This window comes from Squalius cephalus (assembly GCF_949319135.1).
Source record: "Squalius cephalus genome assembly, chromosome: 12".
NCBI classification, from domain to species: domain Eukaryota; kingdom Metazoa; phylum Chordata; class Actinopteri; order Cypriniformes; family Leuciscidae; genus Squalius; species Squalius cephalus.
This window is the reverse complement of record NC_137133.1, coordinates 35,213,515-35,231,657: the sequence shown is the minus strand read 5'-3', so window position 1 is coordinate 35,231,657 and position 18,143 is coordinate 35,213,515. Positions and strand designations below refer to the sequence as shown.

General features: G+C 38.4%; 1 protein-coding gene across 2 annotated transcripts in view; it reads left to right on the top strand.

The window, feature by feature from the left end:
• Positions 1-17,461, top strand: part of tmem121ab (transmembrane protein 121Ab) — a 53,321-nt gene extending 35,860 nt beyond the window's left edge. For both annotated transcript variants that reach the window (XM_079888850.1, XM_079888849.1), the window contains one exon: positions 14,472-17,461. In XM_079888850.1, the coding sequence (XP_079744976.1) occupies positions 15,813-16,763 (951 nt within the window). In that variant the 5' untranslated portion in view covers positions 14,472-15,812 and the 3' untranslated portion in view covers positions 16,764-17,461. The remainder of the gene's footprint in view (positions 1-14,471) is intronic.
• The last annotated feature ends 682 nt before the right edge of the window (positions 17,462-18,143 follow it).

Below are 18,143 nucleotides of genomic sequence, written 5' to 3'. Positions count from 1 at the left end.
CACTGAAATCATTTGGCGAAGTGATATGGAACTGTAATGTGGTCAAAACCTGCTGGAACTACTTTAGCCGTGCGTTTCCCTGAAAATAATTGCACACATCAGAACGTTCGTCAACCAATCAATTGACTGACAATTAATTGACATTAACTTTTTTGCTCACCATCCACTGTGGCTAGTGGTTTTCCAAAGTTACTAGCCACTCAGCATTTTCACTGGCCACAATTTTGACATTGATACCATGGGGGAAAACTGCCATTTAGATATTTTTATGACTTTTAAAAATGACTTTTTAATAGACTACAACTGAAAAATGTATATTATATAAAATTCAACCCACCAAAGTGGCTATTAGGAGTGACTGTTACACGCCACTGCTGAAATTGGCAGGTGTTAATGTCAAGCCCTGTATATACATACACTCACCTAAAGGATTATTAGGAACACCTGTTCAATTTCTCATTAATGCAATTATCTAATCAACCAATCACATGGCAGTTGCTTCAATGCATTTAGGGGTGTGGTCCTGGTCAAGACAATCTCCTGAACTCCAAACTGAATGTCAGAATGGGAAAGAAAGGTGATTTAAGCAATTTTGAGCGTGGCATGGTTGTTGGTGCCAGACGGGCCGGTCTGAGTATTTCACAATCTGCTCAGTTACTGGGATTTTCACGCACAACCATTTCTAGGGTTTACAAAGAATGGTGTGAAAAGGGAAAAACATCCAGTATGCGGCAGTCCTGTGGGTGAAAATGCCTTGTTGATGCTAGAGGTCAGAGGAGAATGGGCCGACTGATTCAAGCTGATAGAAGAGCAACTTTGACTGAAATAACCACTCGTTACAACCGAGGTATGCAGCAAAGCATTTGTGAAGCCACAACACGCACAACCTTAAGGCGGATGGGCTACAACAGCAGAAGACCCCACCGGGTACCGCTCATCTCCACTACAAATAGGAAAAAGAGGCTACAATTTGCACGAGCTCACCAAAATTGGACAGTTGAAGACTGGAAAAATGTTGCCTGGTCTGATGAGTCTCGATTTTTGTTGAGACATTCAGATGGTAGAGTCAGAATTTGGCGTAAACAGAATGAGAACATGGATCCATCATGCCTTGTTACCACTGTGCAGGCTGGTGGTGGTGGTGTAATGGTGTGGGGGATGTTTTCTTGGCACACTTTGTGGCCCCTTAGTGCCAATTGGGCATCGTTTAAATGCCACGGCCTACCTGAGCATTGTTTCTGACCATGTCCATCCCTTTATGACCACCATGTACCCATCCTCTGATGGCTACTTCCAGCAGGATAATGCACCATGTCACAAAGCTCGAATCATTTCAAATTGGTTTCTTGAACATGACAATGAGTTCACTGTACTAAAATGGCCCCCACAGCTACCAGATCTCAACCCAATAGAGCATCTTTGGGATGTGGTGGAACGGGAGCTTCGTGCCCTGGATGTGCATCCCACAAATCTCCATCAACTGCAAGATGCTATCCTATCAATATGGGCCAACATTTCTAAAGAATGCTTTCAGCACCTTGTTGAATCAATGCCACGTAGAATTAAGGCAGTTCTGAAGGCGAAAGGGGGTCAAACACAGTATTAGTATGGTGTTCCTAATCATCCTTTAGGTGTGTGTGTGTGTGTGTGTGTGTGTGTGTGTGTGTGTGTGTGTGTGTGTGTGTGTGTGTGTGTGTGTGTGTGTGTGTGTGTGTGTGTGTGTGTGCACATATCTTATCCTCAATTGTTATTTGTAATGTGTGTGCTCATATACACACATATATTCTCAATATATAAAACTCTATCATCGTAAGGCCTTTTTAACTGTTTATTAAATTGTATAGCAGGGAAGCAGAATAACTGGATGTTCATTAATTAATTGCTAATCTAAGACGGGATATTTTTGTACGTTTGATGTTCTTCTGCCTGTTACTCTCTGAACTCTCACGCCGCTTGTTTTTCTCAGGAGGTTTGAGTGACAGGAGGGAGGAATCGCACTTATTCTCTTCACTTTGAGGATGAATTATTTATACATACAAGCTTTGATCCCTTTTATCCTTCTTTGTGAATAAAGAACACATTTGGATTGACATTTTAATAGAAATGTTGTTTAGAACAAATCAACTTACTCAAAGGGAGAAAGACATTTCTGTGAAATGAAATCATCACGCAAGATATGTGCCTCCTGAAAATGAAAGTTGGAAAATGATTGGCATTACTCTAATTCAAAACTTAAAAAAGCTAAATGTGATTGGTTTGCTCAGTCAGATGGTCTCTTCCAGTTTAAGTGGGGAGGTCTTGACCAGAATAAGCTGCAAATTCAACTAAAATGTATCGATAATCATGTTTCTGTGTCCCTGAATTAATCGCTCTTGTTGCAGAATGCCTCATTTGTGAGGCACTTTGGATAAAAGTGTCTGTTAAATGAATAAATGTAAACGTTTATCCATTTAGCATTCGGATTTGGCTTCATGCTAATACATATTTGATTAAACACTCATATCTTTCTTTTGCCTGTAGTCAGTTTTATAGTAGTTGGTTTGTCAAGGATTATTTATGCTATTAATTTTGCTAAAACCCCAAACTATCCCATAATGGCCAAAGAGATCAAATTGCTTTAAAGACTTTTGCTTGGATAAACGCTATTTGTATTTCTTTTAAAGTGCTGGAGGGATGGCAGATTTTTGTAGGCTTTACTTCAGTTTGCATCACCCTGGTTCAGACAAAAACCCAGCAGGATTTTGGATTATTGCAAAAAATAAGCTCTGTGACCAACATAAATGTATGATTCTTAAACATTTTGTTTATCATGATAGGGCACAAATGACAAAACATTAATACGACTAAATACAATCGCCAGAAGAAAAAGCTAAACATAAGCTAAATGAACTACCAGAGTCGCACAACTACAATATCAACACGATTATAGCTTGGGTTTACTACATTTTCTGCGTTCTCACACACAGTCTTGTATGCACAGCTTTCAAAGGCTTTGTCCCAAATCCCCCACCATACCCTAATTCACTATTCCCTACATTACTCCACTAATATAGTTCACTTGACGGAGTGAGTGAATTCGGACACTGAGTGCGACGGAAGGGCTGCCGCTTTTGCATACTTTGTGCTTGCTTTATAATAATTTGAAACTTGGCTAACTGGCAGCTCCAGTAGTAATTAAAGGATTTATCTTGAAATCTGTCATGGAAACTATGTATAAACTTCAGTTAAACAGTTAATAATTGTTGCAGCTAGAGCTGCACGATTAATCGTTAGAAGATCATGATCTCGATTAAAACACCCACGCAATCTCATTTCAAAATGACAAAGTTCTGTTAAAACTTTGATAAAATCACACCGAAAAACTAATCTGTGTTGGCGCTGCCACTGAGACTTCAGTTGTCATTAATAGGTATAAAACAGCTTCACAAACAGACTTTTCAACCACACAGTATCTTATTTTTGTTACAAATATTCAAATGATCACAGAAGTACTGGAATAAAAGTTAAAGGAGTAGTTCACTTCAGAATTAATATTTCCTGATAATTTACTCACCCCCACGTCTTCCAAGATGTTCATGTCTTTCTTTCTTCAGTCGAAAAGAAATAATGGTTTGAGGAAAACTTCAATAGGATCCAACGGTTTGAAGATCCAAATTACAGTTTCAGTGCAGCTTCAAAGGGTTCCACAGGATCCCAGCCGAGGAATAAGAGTCTTATTAAGCCAAACCATAATTTTCTAAAACTTTTTTTTTTTTTCTAAAACTTTTTAACCACAAATACTCATCTTGCACAAGCTCTGCAATGTGCCACGCATTACGCAATCACGTTGAAAGGTCGCTGTACTGTATATGATATTACGCTGTAGCCACATTGGACCAAGCGGCAACCTCCCTGTCTCTCTCTTGAAACCAACACGGAAGTGAATTCAACGGCAATTCATCGACAGGCCGCTTGAGGCTGGGTGCAGAAGTGAGTCAAATCTGCATCTCCCCCATGTTAAAATACCCAACTTTACAGCAGAAAAAAACATGTTTACAGCCTGATGCAAAAAGTGGCTTTGGTCTATATAGCTTATTTTTCCCTTCATGACAACTGTGAGGGGGGTGAATTTTTTTATAACTCATCCGTTTACATTATATTAAAGGACAAGTTCGGTATTTTACACTTAAAGCCCTGTTTACAGATCGTGTCTGATGAAATAGAACGGTTAAGATTAAAATTTGGACACATGCTGCTGGCCCGAGAATTTTAGGTTTCTTTCGCTTTCCCCCCCACCAGTAGACTGGGTGTATAGGTGCACTGGAACAGTCCTTCCTAAAACACATTAAACTTTCGTTTACAAAGACGTGAAACTCACCGAGTGGTCAGGGGTGTTCACTGATACGCTCACACAAAAATCACTGCAAAAGATGCTTTCCAACAGGTTTTATCATAGTTTTTGTCCAACTCCATTGACTTGTATTGGATGTGCTGTGAGGTACGGTATTACTCCGCCGCCGGAAGCTGGACTGGAGAGTCTATTATTCAAGCTCTCAACGGAAGAATGTACGGGTGTGGGGCGTTTGGAAAAATAGGTCCACAGTTTTACAACGAATGGTAAAACACCTGTTGGAAAGCATCTTTTGCAGCGATTTTTGTGTGAGCGTATCAGTGAACACCCCTGACCACTCGGTGAGTTTCACGTCTTTGTAAACGAAAGTTTAATGTGTTTTAGGAAGGATTGTTCCAGTGCACATATGCAGCCATTCTGGAGGTGGGGGGGAAAGCGAAAGAAACCTAAAATTCTCGGGCCAGCAGCATGTGTCCAAATTTTAATCTTAACCATTCTATTTCATCAGAAACGATCTGTAAACAGGGCTTTAAGTGTAAAATACTGAACTTGTCCTTTAAGACTTAAAGTTCTGCATAATTAAGGGTGTGCACTTTTGAGTGACAGGTGGATTCCCGCTGCAGTGGTCATTAGCCATCATTAGCCGTTTGTCTGCTGTCTGTTAGCCGTCACATTACCTCAGCTAATTGTCTGACTGTAAAATTAAATAAATTCGGGAGTGACGCGCTGCCATGATGGCGACGGTCGGCCACGCCCACTTTAGTCTTCAAAAACGGTCTTCAAAAACCTACGGGTGACGCCACGGACACTACGTCCATATTTTTTACAGTCTATGCATTGGACCAGCGCGGTTTGGATTCAGCTGCAGGCGCCATCTTCTGGTCAGACACTGAACCTCATTCTGCTCGATAACGTCCACTATGATTTCCGACACCACTAGATTTGTCTGTCCCCTCAAATAGTGCCCTATTTAAGGGTATAGGGGACAATTTCGGACACAGATACAGTATACTCGACCGCAGATGAGCGCGGATGGACTTGTTCGACACACGGCGCAGTGCAAGTGCTTTTTTTATACCAGATGTCAGAGGGCAGCACTGAGCCATGTCGTTTACAGGACATTCACTCGGAAGGATAGAAGAAGAAAAGTAGGGGATCTGCTGAAGTGTTGAGTCCAAGCGAAGTGATGAGGCCCAGCTTAGGACCCCAGTAATATGCCTGAGTTGAGTTGGAATAGTTCGCAAGAGAGGGATTATAAACACAACGAGGCAGTTAAAGCGACTCGTGAGTGGATGAGTTTACCTGTTCGGTGTGATCATGTTTAATGTCCCGACAACCTCTGTAGTCTCATTTAGACACTTGTTAGTAGCCAGCTTTTTCAAGACAAGTAAAAGCTGTAAACAAATCAAAAACCACAGACCTTATTTCAGGCATTTAACAAAAAAAACGGGATGATGGAACCAGAAATGCTGAATCATATTAAGGTTTTCATCCCTGCAGAACTCTTTTGCTACTTTGCTAGGGTTGTTGCTTACTGGTTTACCCTTAAAATGTTCATGAAACTGAGGTTGCGATAGTCTTTCCTTCCCTATTGTGACGTACTATATCCGAGTGAAACAGCTTCTCGAACAAAAAAAAACAATATAAGGCGGGACTTGATTTTATGGAAATGGGGAATGATTGGATGGTTGTTGTTTGCTATCATCATCGGAGAAGAGAAGAGATTACGAGGCACTTGAATTAAAAAATAAATAAATAAAAGATGTGCACAGATAAATCATTTATAATAAATACTGTAATTTTACATAAAATTACAAATTTACATATTTCATGGTGACTTGGTGATTTATCATCCACCAGGTGAAAATCAAATGCTCTGGCGTGAATTACATGCCAAAGTGGTTTAATGGTTCGATCAGACCACCAATTTGAGCAAAAGTAACAGTGATGCATGCCGTACTTTAGCATGTAACAACAACCCTCAACTAGTATTGGTTAATTATCTGAATTAGCCTCCTTTTGAAGTGACTTCAGGTCAATGTTGAGAAGTGACTTCACATGATTTTAATAACAGCTCAGTATGAATGCCCAGCAGGGGTGGGTTTTTGTCATTTAATTTCATGGCCCAACTCATCTAGTTTCTTTAAGATGACCGAATAAGAATAAGCCATGAATAATTACACAGAACTAAATGAGAGCAACCTAGTGTACCAGCTTTTTCATGACCTTGCTTAATGCCTGTGAATTAATATACATTTTAAAAATATTTTTTTTTTTGCTGGGGGAATAAAATAACTGTCCCTCAGGTAAAACAGCTGGCACGGTTGGTGTATATTTAGCTGAGAGCAAACAGACTGACTAGCACAAAACGCACAAGGGCCACAAAAATTTGTTTCCCAATTAATATTTAACATGTCGTTTTACTTCATTATGCTGAGACAACGTCCATGTTATTGTGTTTACTTTTGATAATAGCTTGTAAAACAGACATCCACCATGCACATCGTGTTTTGTCAGCATGAAAAGTCAGAGAAAGAGGATGCAATATGCACAATTATAAAAGGGATGTCAGGGGACATCTGCTATGCCAACAGAAGTGCCAGTGTAGCATCTGGAAAACATGTTAACATAATTGAGACAGCATAGTCTACTTGCTTGACAAACCTAAGACCCAGATGCATGCTGTAGACATTGTTAATGATTAATACTTTAATGATGGCATCAGTGCCAGGTGATTCACTATAAGCTGGGCATACTTCTTGATAGTGTGATTGATTACTTTTTTGGTAAGTTTGATTCATCTCTAGCGGCCAGATGCTTTATTATGGACATAAAATCTGCTCCACAATGCGGTTTATTCTGGGCAAAAATGTATATCGTTGAACCAACTATTGTGTTTGTATCCATTTACATTAAACATGAATATAACTGATGATTATAGCTAAAATAATGCTTTTACAACATGATTTCTTATGCATGTATGAATTGAAAAGTGACCTTATTTAAAGGATTGTTATTAAATATTGTAGCTATCGATCCAATCAAAATCCATGTGAAACTATCTTATATATAATAAAAGAAAATGATGTGTATAGGTGTTACATGTTGTCTTGGTTTTGTTTTGTGGTCTTTTATTTTGTAGTGTTTAGTTCTCATTGTTCCTGTATTCCGCCTGTGTTTAGTTCCTGTTTGCTTTGATTCATTGCCTACATTGTTTCCATTGTAACTATTCACCGTCACCTGTCCCTTGTTAGCCTTTGTGTATTTATACCCCTGTGTTTCAGTTGTCTTTTGTCGGTCATTGTCTTTACACCTCTTGTAAGCTGTTGTGTACCTGGTTCCCCTTTGTTTGTGTTTTTTGAATAAACTGATACTGCATCTGAATGCTCACCTCTCCTCTTCCCTGCCAAACACACTTCTCTAAGACTGTATGAGCTCACTTCCATTCTGTGGCTTCTGTTCTGAAACTGCAGACGCTGCGGTTCTCGCTGCATGACAAATGATTCAGACTACCAAAATACATTAATACAGCATACTGTAAGTAATGAATAATTGACGACAGACTGTTTAATCATTAGAACATAAGGCACACACAAGGTGTACCACCTCGGTGTGCATCATTTTCTAATAATTCAATGGAACAGAGTCAATTATTACACTTATACTACGGTTACCACACCTCAAGACATTGTTCAGATGCTGTATTTCAAGATATTTGTCACTAAAACACTGTGTAGGACTAGTTTCTTATACATCTCATCCAATCCCCCATTGCTAATTCATTTAATTTTAGAGCTAGTAACTTCAGCTTCAGCCATTGGTCGCAGTCTCGCAGACTAATGCAGTTATAGAGAGAGAGAGATTAAGTGTGTATGAATAACCTGAGCCTGTGTGTCTCTCAACAGTGTTCGTCAGCAGCGTCTCTACTAATAGCGAAACTGTAAGTTTATCTGCTTCAAAAACAGCGCCGTTATTACCTCGCTAGTGAGAAATGTCATGTAGCTTTAAAGTTGTTGAACTATTTTACTGATAAAATCGTCAGAGCAGCGCTGACAACACGTTTCTGTGCGAGTGTGTGTCCGTACTGTGTGTGTGTGTGTTTGAGCGGGAGAAAGAGAGTATGTGCTTTCCGTACACAAAACGTAATTTTGTGGCAAAAACATGGAAATAATTTGTCGTTTTTATCCCGTCGTTTACTATATTTATTTGTTCGGTCAGTGTCGTTGTGGGTTTTGGTTCTTCTGCTGTTGTCGGCTGTAAGGACGTTTGAAATCACTGAAATCTTTTGGCGAAGTGATATGGAACTGTAATGCGGTCAAAACCTGCTGGAACTACTTTAGACGTGAGTTTAATAATTGCACACCTTAGTACATTCATCAACCAATCAGATTCAAGCATTCAACAGTCCCGTATATAAGTAAATAATAAACAGCAATCTGCTTTTTTCAATGAATTTATTCTTATTTAGAGATGTAAACTGTCAAAAATCCTCACACTCGATATAAGGGATAAAAATCAAGTCAAAAGCTTGCTGTTACTATTTGAGTCTTTGATGCACTCACTATTTAGTGTCTAAACTTTAGAATGACTTCCTTAAGAAAAATACGGTGACGAAATGTAGTGTAAACAAGTTACGGTTGTCAATAAGCCACAGCAGTTTTTTCACACCAGAATACTGTTTTGCTCAGGTGAAGTCCATGTATTTTCATGAATTCACGTTGCGTTTCACACACTGGTGGTCGGCCCTGTTATCTCTAATATTCAGTTCTGCTCATGAATATCTTGTTTACTTGATACCAAGTGTCTCCAATAAAACTCCAGGATATCTTCCAAATGTTTGATGCCATGAACCTCACAAACTTTGGCTCTTCCTCAGACGCTTGTACACATGATTATGATTGCTGGTGGACTGATAAAAACCAGTGCACTATGAAATGAATTGGCACTGGTGATTTCAGCCAGCTCTGATCAAAGATTTAAACCGATCTGACGATTAATCAGAAGATTTCGTGTCATTTTTCAGCACTCGATAGGCTATAGAAAAGGACAACTGACGAAATGCGTTTCTTTGAATGACATATGAAATGAATATTGCAGACTTTTTCATTATGCATTAGGGCCTTGAAAGAGGATGCATTTTATAATTCATTGTTTTAATTCAGGCAACATTAAAGATTTCTTCAGTGAATCAGTTTGTGTCTGAGAACAGCTGTGCTCAATATAATCGTGTCACTTTGAAGCAAGTTATATTGAAGAGACATTAAGAAAACTTTGAACATTTGTCTGGTTTGCAGTCGGCTGGTTTGTTACATCCATCTGCAAGGGCTTTTATTTATTTATTTATTTATTTATTTAATTCACAGAACACAAGAAGTTCATATTTACAGATTTTAAGAAGATACCATTCTGTAAAAAGGCCTCCCCAGAAGCCATACCGGCTTATAAATAGGGCCCTTCAAGACACATAATCAGCACTAATAACAAACAAAAAATAGACCACCCACCCAATACCTATCCACATCAACAACAACACCATTCATCACAAAATATCCTCCCACCAGCCAGCATACATCACACATCTCATACATCCCTCAAACAAAATCCAAAAATAGGGGTATTCAAACATCACAAAAAGAAAGTCAGATAAATCAATAAAATATGAACCTACAGCCTTATGGGGTCTATCATGCATAATGTTGTAACAATTTGTGTTTAAATATATCAAGAGAAGGTAATTCCTTTATAGAATTGTCAATCTCATTCCAGATCCCAGGACCCTTACATGCTATACTAAAGCTAGTACACTTCAGCTTACGCTTTTTCCCTCGTAATAGAGTTCTCCTTCTAGTGCTATGGTCATGAGTAGACAAGGTAACTGGAATGAGATGGCAAAGTTTTCGATGCAATTTATAAACTGCGTTATACTGTACATAATACAAGCATTTTGAAAACTGTTGCACTCAGCGACCTTCAGAAGCTTATACCTCTAAAAAAGCGGACCAGAGGGAGCATCATAATTTGCCCATGATATAACATGTATAACTTTTATTCTGTAGAATCTGCAATTTTTCAAGATGGCCTGGATACGTGTTACACCATATAATATTACAATCATTTAAATGTGATTCAAAAAGAGACAGGTACAGTGTTCGAAGAGCATCAAAAGGAAGGTCATATCTTAATTTATAGAACAGGCCAACATATTTTGACAATTCCTTTGTTATGTTGTTTAAAGTTTAAGGACTCATCTAAATAAATTCCTAAGAATTTGATGTTCTCTACTCTTTCAATTACTTTATTATGTATTTTGATTTGTATCCTTTCAATGTTTGTCCGGCTTCTATTTGAACGAAATATAATAAATTTGGTTTTAGTTACATTTACAGATAATTTGTTATTTTTAAACCAACTATCAACTTTAACTAATTCCTCATTAACAAGCTTTGTAAAATATCAAGATTTTTATGGGACAAAAAAAGGTTAGTGTCATCTGCAAAGATAACCTGATGAAAAATATTTGATGAACTTATAATGTCATTTACATATAACATAAAAAAAAGTGGACCTAATATGGAGCCCTGGGGGACTCCACAAACAATATCTGTGCATTCTGAATAGCTATTGTTTATTTGGACAAATTGCTCCCTGTCAGTTACAGTAGGTAGCTTTTGAACCAGCTGAGTGCATTCCCTCTGACACCATAGTGTTGCAATTTCCCAATTAGAATTTCTAAATCAATGGTGTCAAAGGCTTTTGATAAATCTAAAAATACACCAATACCAATCTCACCATTATCTATAGCGTCATTGATTTTTTCAATGAGATCCAGAATTGCCAAACAAGTAGAGCTCTTTTTCCTAAAGCCATATTGAGATGGGATGAGTATATCCATTTGATCCAGGTAACCACTAAGTCTATTGTACACAACCCTCTCAAGTACCTTGGAAAAAGTAGGTAGAATGGATATAGGTCGATAATTTTGTAAGTTATTTTTATCAACAGATTTATAAATTGGTATAACTTTTGCAATTTTTGTCATTTTTGGTACTACACCATGAGATAAAGAGAGGTTTATACAATAGGCATCAATGATGGCTTTGGCATAAACTTCGTCACAGATGTTTCTTTTAAAATTCCTTTGCCGAAATAAAAGTAGACACAAATGAGTCAGTTGATGATTTGCTGTGAGCGTATAAAGATGTAAAATGAATATGGATAGATATCAACATATCGTTTGATGAGAATGGTTAGCAATTTGAAACATTGAGATCTCTTCTGAAACTCTAGAGGAGACGTATGTGAGATTACTGGGGTCGAAAGTCTCCATCTGCTCACCATGGTGTCTTGGAGAAGCAACTGACATAGTTAAGAGATTTGTGAGTTTTCTTTCCATAAGGGTCTATAGAGTATTCCATAAGGGTTCCATAAGAGTAACCTTTCAGCCTTTAAGGTTTATTTTATTAATTAATTTCTATCTGTATTTCAGTTGGGATGAGTCTGTCACATGTCTGACAAGTTTCACCCAAAAAAAAAAAAAAAAAAAAATATATTTTGCATAAAACTAAATTAAGCTATTTTTATATTGTATATAAAACAATATGTATATTTTGTATAAAATATATTGTATATTTTTATATTGTATTGTACATTAAAGTTCTCATTTTTTGATAACAAAAAAAATTGTAATTAAAATATTTTACTATTTATACATCTAAGTAGTATTTGCTTTACTGAAATTAATTAACAATTATTAAAAATGACAGTATGCTTACTAGGCATGTCACGATCATGATTGCAATAACTGCAAATAACATTTTAATTCTGTTTTGTTCATGTCACTTACAGTGTAAGCCTAATGTCATTTTTTATATGGAATCATATATAATATAATAATAAAAATTATAGTAAAATAGGCCCACATGATTTACTTTAATGCTGTGAAATAATATTATATTATAATTTCACAGCATTAAAGTAAATCATATAATATTATAATATAATATAAAATCTAATATAATATATGATGCAGTCTGATTAAACCCACAAACCTTTATTTTGTATGAAGGAAGACCTTTCACTGTCTATCTATGTACTGTGATTGAAATTCAAACTTCACAATTATTGTGGTTCTCTCAAATAATTGCGATTAGCTCGAATAACCGTGATCAGACGACTAATCGATCATCGCGACAGGCCTAATGCTTACTAATGTCACGCTTTTGCATTTAATCATTTGGAAAACTGTTTGATACAAAATTAGAGATTAATATTTCTCCAACATATCAAAGCAGATACTGAAAAAGTACAGCGCTTTCAGTGTTTTCATATTCAAGTGATGTATCATACAGATAGTGTAAAAAAAAAATCCCAAGGTGATCACTAATGCATCATTCTGAGGACTATTACATTGATTTAAATCTGCCCCCGTTCTGAGCTGACAAGCATAGAAATGAGATCTATGTCTGCTATCTGTGTACTCTGCCAAATGCTAATAAGATTGTGTTGGACATGACAGAGAGCTTAACTCATCTCCTGATGGTCTGCATTAAAAACACACTCCAATTACCTTTAGTTCAACTGTTTTCTTGTTGTAGTTTGTTCTTCCATTTTTCTGAATGACATTTTACTCTGGAATGAGACAAGCGGATGAGATTCGGCTAGCTGCGTGTTGTCAGGTTTTCATTATTTGTGCTTAATTTTTGTGAAATGTCAGCCCAGTGTGTTGATTAGCACTCCTGCGACCTTGGCTATCAGAAAAACGCCAGTGGCTCGGTGTGTGAATATTAAACAGGTCAGTCTAAATGGATTTCCAAACACAGTTCTACAGTCTCCCAGCTTGAATTATTAATGATGGATGTTTATTGACCTGCATAAATCCATCAAACTCATGATTAGAAATTATATTATTCTTGGCTCGACAGACGATACCTATATTTATTTTAACATCAGGCTTGAAAAATAAACATTATCTTAGAGCGAGGGGTGTCCAAAGTCCAGAGATTGTCTATTACATTTAAGGCCAGGGGTTGCACTAAACCGTGAGTGAAACTAAATTTGAAACTAAATAAATAATTTGGTGCAAAAGGTCTGATACAAACCTCAAATGTCTCTGTGATTTAAACTAGTTTAAAGTCGGATGACACCAGTCTCAATAACACTGATGTGGAAAACAGGAGGAACATTGCGCCACAATAGTTAGAATACTTTTCAATTCACAAATCACCAATGTTTACCATGGATTATTTACTGTAGTAACACTAACTGTAAACATGGTATTGTGGCATAAATGTGGGATATTGAAGAGAGAAGAAGCATAATGAAGAGAAAAGAAAATCACAAATGTGATCTCCTTAATAAAAAAAGTAATCTAGTAATCTAGTAAACCCAGTAATCTAGTTTCAACAAGGTTTTAAAAAGTGTAAAATGTTTAGCCAATACACCAAAGTTTACAATCAAACATCAGAGCTCAATATGAACTCAATCATTTCCCAGCGAATTCTTCCCATATCAAATGATCTGAGCTCTACTCTTATTTTATAGCTATTGACTCAGCAGCATCTATTTTCTTTTATCCTTCTAAGGAATTAAACATCAGAGACAAACTCGCTACTTAAAAGAATCATTCCTGAGAACCCAGTTATGTCTGCTAAAAAATGAAAGAGCAGTTTTGAGCAATGAAATATTCATCTGCGATTAGATAAGTATCAAAGATCAAAGACATGTCATGTATACATAAAAAAAAATTGCATGCATTTATGACGTATTAACTTAAAGACGACCAACTTACAAAACCTGTATAATCCTAACCTCTCAAACTATATCTATGGAGAGAAAAAAGTTTGAGTGAATTCTGCTGTTTCTCACACATTTCTCAGCTTCCACCATCCTGCATTTGAGATCAAATCAATGCTGGAATATTGTCATGGATTATTGCACTGGATTGAGCATCCCCTGTATTAATACAAAGTGCAAATGAATAAGTGGCCATATAACAGTGTATTTCCACAATGTTGTTATCACATGTCTTTAAATGATGCTGACACCATGGCAGGACCGGATGTGCTGTTGGCTCCTAGCGGTAATCCGTGATTTATTATCCACTTTGTGCTGACAGCTCTGCTTCTTCCCTCTCTCTTTCTAGGTTGTGTCAGAAGAGCAGGCGAGGATGAAACTGAAGCCCAGTAAAAGAGATTCCCCCTGGGGGAGCCATAGACAGATGTGGAGCCCCTGGAGCCACTGACCCCGTGTCTGAATGATCTATGGATAAAGACCACCAGCCCTCAAGAGTCAATCTTCTACTGCTGAGCAGTTCTACATTGGCAGACACAAACAAATGTTGCTCTGTAATTGCTGAATATCTACAGTCTGAACATTCGGTTCCTGGGCTCCATTTTCTCAAAGTTACCTTCCCGTTATTAGATAAACGACCTACCACAACTGACCTTAGCCTGAAGAACTCTGACTCGGTAATTGCTGAGTATCTACAGTCTGAACATTCGGTTCCTGGGCTCCATTTTCTCAAAGCTCCCTTCATGTCACAAGAAATACGGCTAACTCACAATCCAGCAAATGCATGCAAAGCTTCCGGGAAAGCCCATGTATCCTCACATCACCTTCCAATCGCATGACCGTGAAAGAGGAAAGTTACGGCGTCTCATTGAGAATGCTGAGGTCGGGCAGGCATGCGGTCTAACAGGAATCAATACAACGCTGCTGATTAATGGGCAGATTTCTCTTCCATTTAGTGTGTCAGAGAAGAATCATCTGCCAAGACCAAGATTGTGAAACCAGGTCTCTTCGGTCTTTAAGAGTCACATTTCTATTGCAAAGTAATCCTGCTCTGGACCTTTTTTGGAGCTTTGTATCATTTAACATTGCTTCTTCAGATTTACAATCAATACGACCCTTGCCAAGCAGTGTGAATCAAACTGTCAGTCTGGAGGAATTGGCTTTTTTGTAGAATAAGTTATTTTTACTTTGTCCCAGGGTCAAGTTTACGAAATATTGGAAATGTCAATGCTTTCAAAGTTCACCAAACTGGGATGAAAAAGCAGCTGCTCCAAACAGCACAGCAAAGCTTGAAACAAGGTCTCTTCAGTCTTTTTCTTCTTCTTTTTTTTAGAGTTGAATTTCAATTGCAAAGTAATCCTGCATTGGACTTCTTTTTGTAACTTTGCATCATTTAACACTGCTTCATCAGATCTACAATCAATACGACCCTTTCAAAACAGTGAGTCAAGCTGTCAGTTGGAAGAAATTGGCTTTTTTAGTAGAATCATTTCTTTTCGCTTTGTTCCTGGGTCAAGTTTACGAAAGATTGGAATAGCAAATGCTTTCAAAGTTCGCTGAACTGGGATGAAAAAGCAGCCGCTCCAACAAGCCGAGCAAAGCTTGACCTGGAACATCGTGAATCCTTCGACCCCAAGTGCAACTAAGCGGACGACATTGCTGTGAGTGAGTGCATGTGGTGGTGGCCCTCAGCATGGTGTTGCCACCACCGGACAAGCGGCATGTGTGTCTTACCACCTTTGTGATCATGACCAGCATGGCCTTCATGGACGCCTACCTAGTGGAGCAGAACCAGGGCCCACGAAAGATCGGCGTCTGCATCATTGTCCTGGTCGGGGACGTCTGCTTTCTTATCGTCCTCCGCTATGTGGCGGTTTGGGTTGGAGCAGAAGTGCGGACAGCTCGACGAGGATACGCCATGATCCTGTGGTTCCTCTATATCTTTGTGTTGGAGATCAAGCTTTACTTTATCTTCCAAAATTGTAAGGCTGATCGTAAGAGTCTGGAGACTGTCGCCCGGAAGGCTTTAACTTTATTGCTGTCTATTTGTGTGCCAGGCCTATACCTGGTTCTGGTGGCTCTGGACAGCATGGAATACTTCCGTACCTTTAGGAGGAAGGAGGACATGAGGGGTCGGCTCTTCTGGGTGGCTTTGGACTTGCTGGACCTGCTGGATATGCAGGCAAACCTTTGGGAGCCACAGCGGACGGGTTTGCCTATTTGGGCTGAAGGTTTGATGTTCTTCTACTGCTACATTTTGCTTCTGATTCTTCCCTGCGTGTCTTTGAGCGAGATCAGCGTGCAGGGCGACCACGTGTCTCCCCAGAAGATGATGCTCTATCCTCTTCTCAGTCTGGTCACTATCAACATCGTGACCATCCTCATACGTGGCGTCAACATGGTGCTCTTCCAGGACAGCCGGGTTTCCACCATCTTCGTCGGGAAGAACGTGGTGGCGATCGCGACCAAGGCGTGCACCTTTCTCGAATACCGAAAACAGTCGCGAGAATTCCCGAATCGAGAGAACGCAACCGGAATTCCCATGGAAGTCCAGCAGAACTCGGTGGGACATGGACAAGCTCTTCCGAACGCCACGAGCCTCCCACATGAACCCACTCCAGCACGGGATATTATGGATACATGACCAAGGAACCAAAATTAAGTCTTTTGTTTGATGCAATTGTACTTGGAGCCAACAAGGAGCATCCAAACCAACATATATGAACCGATGAACTGTTTTGAAGTACTTTGGTACATTTCAGCATTATAAGGTCCTCCGGTAAATCAGCCAATTTTGAGCGGTGTTGTTCAAAGGAAAACATTCAGTGTTTTATAATTTGTTCTCCTCCATCTTCTCCACAGTTAGCAATGAAGAACTGCTTCTTTCTGTACATTCATGGAGTGACTGTGGTGCAAAATACTTTTCCCATTTGAGACCAAACTCTTGTTCCCACATCCACTTTTTTTGTGTCTGACTGAAAATTCCCTTTCTTGCAAGTACAGAATGGTGGAACTAGAGTGCAATGAGTTTATTATTGAAGGAACTAGACTGATGAGGTTGATGATTATGACCAAATGTTGAGGAGTAGTCCTACATGCCTGCAGTATGTGTTTGCGCTCGTGTTTTATGATGTGTTGATGACATTACAGAAATTAGAATGAATAAGAAAGTAAGACATTTGTATCCGATGATTATATGGAATTTCTTAGGAAATAAGCGAATGCACTTCCAATTGATTGGTATATGGATTATTATTGTTGTTGTTATCATTATTATATATATACACCACTTGTGTACTTGTTGTTTTTTTTTTACATTTTTGTTTGAGGACTTAGCCGTTTAATAAAAAAAATAAAAAAATTTGCTATTGCTGGAAGGGTTTTTATGCTAACAAAATGCAAAAAGTGATTTCTTACTCAGTATTTTTGTCTTGTTTCCAGTACAAATATCTAAACATTTTTAAAGCTACACTGTGTAACTTTTTTAGTTGATTCTTAGCAAAAAACACTTAGTTCTTTCAAAAATAGATGTGCTCATTAATGTATATTTACTTCTTTCAAGTAATAAAGTATTCTCTTAAGTTTATAATCTGCCATTGAAAGTACATACGGGTGAGGGCTTCGAATGCCGGTCGCCATGTTGCCCCTCCATCTTGAAACTACATTAGCCAAAGAGGGACATACCTGTAAATTCAAGCTTCGCCTTTTGCGTTTTTCACTCAGTGACACCGTGACGAATGCGAGGGGGAGATTACTCGCGAGCTCGCGAGTGCCGGCAGATTTGAAAGATAGTGTGGTGTGTGTGTGTGTGCGTGCGTACTCACACTTGAAAGAGAGAATTAAAACGTCAACGCGACAGACAAATCAGCAAGACCATAGTCAATATTGGAGTAACTTTTCCCAGATGGAAAGAGCTCATGAGGAGAAAAGATTTTAAAACGGACGCCGAGGTTGCCTGCTTTCTTCTCGACAGGTAATTCAGCCTATTGTAATTCATTTGTGTAAATTCGAAGTTTTATAGTTG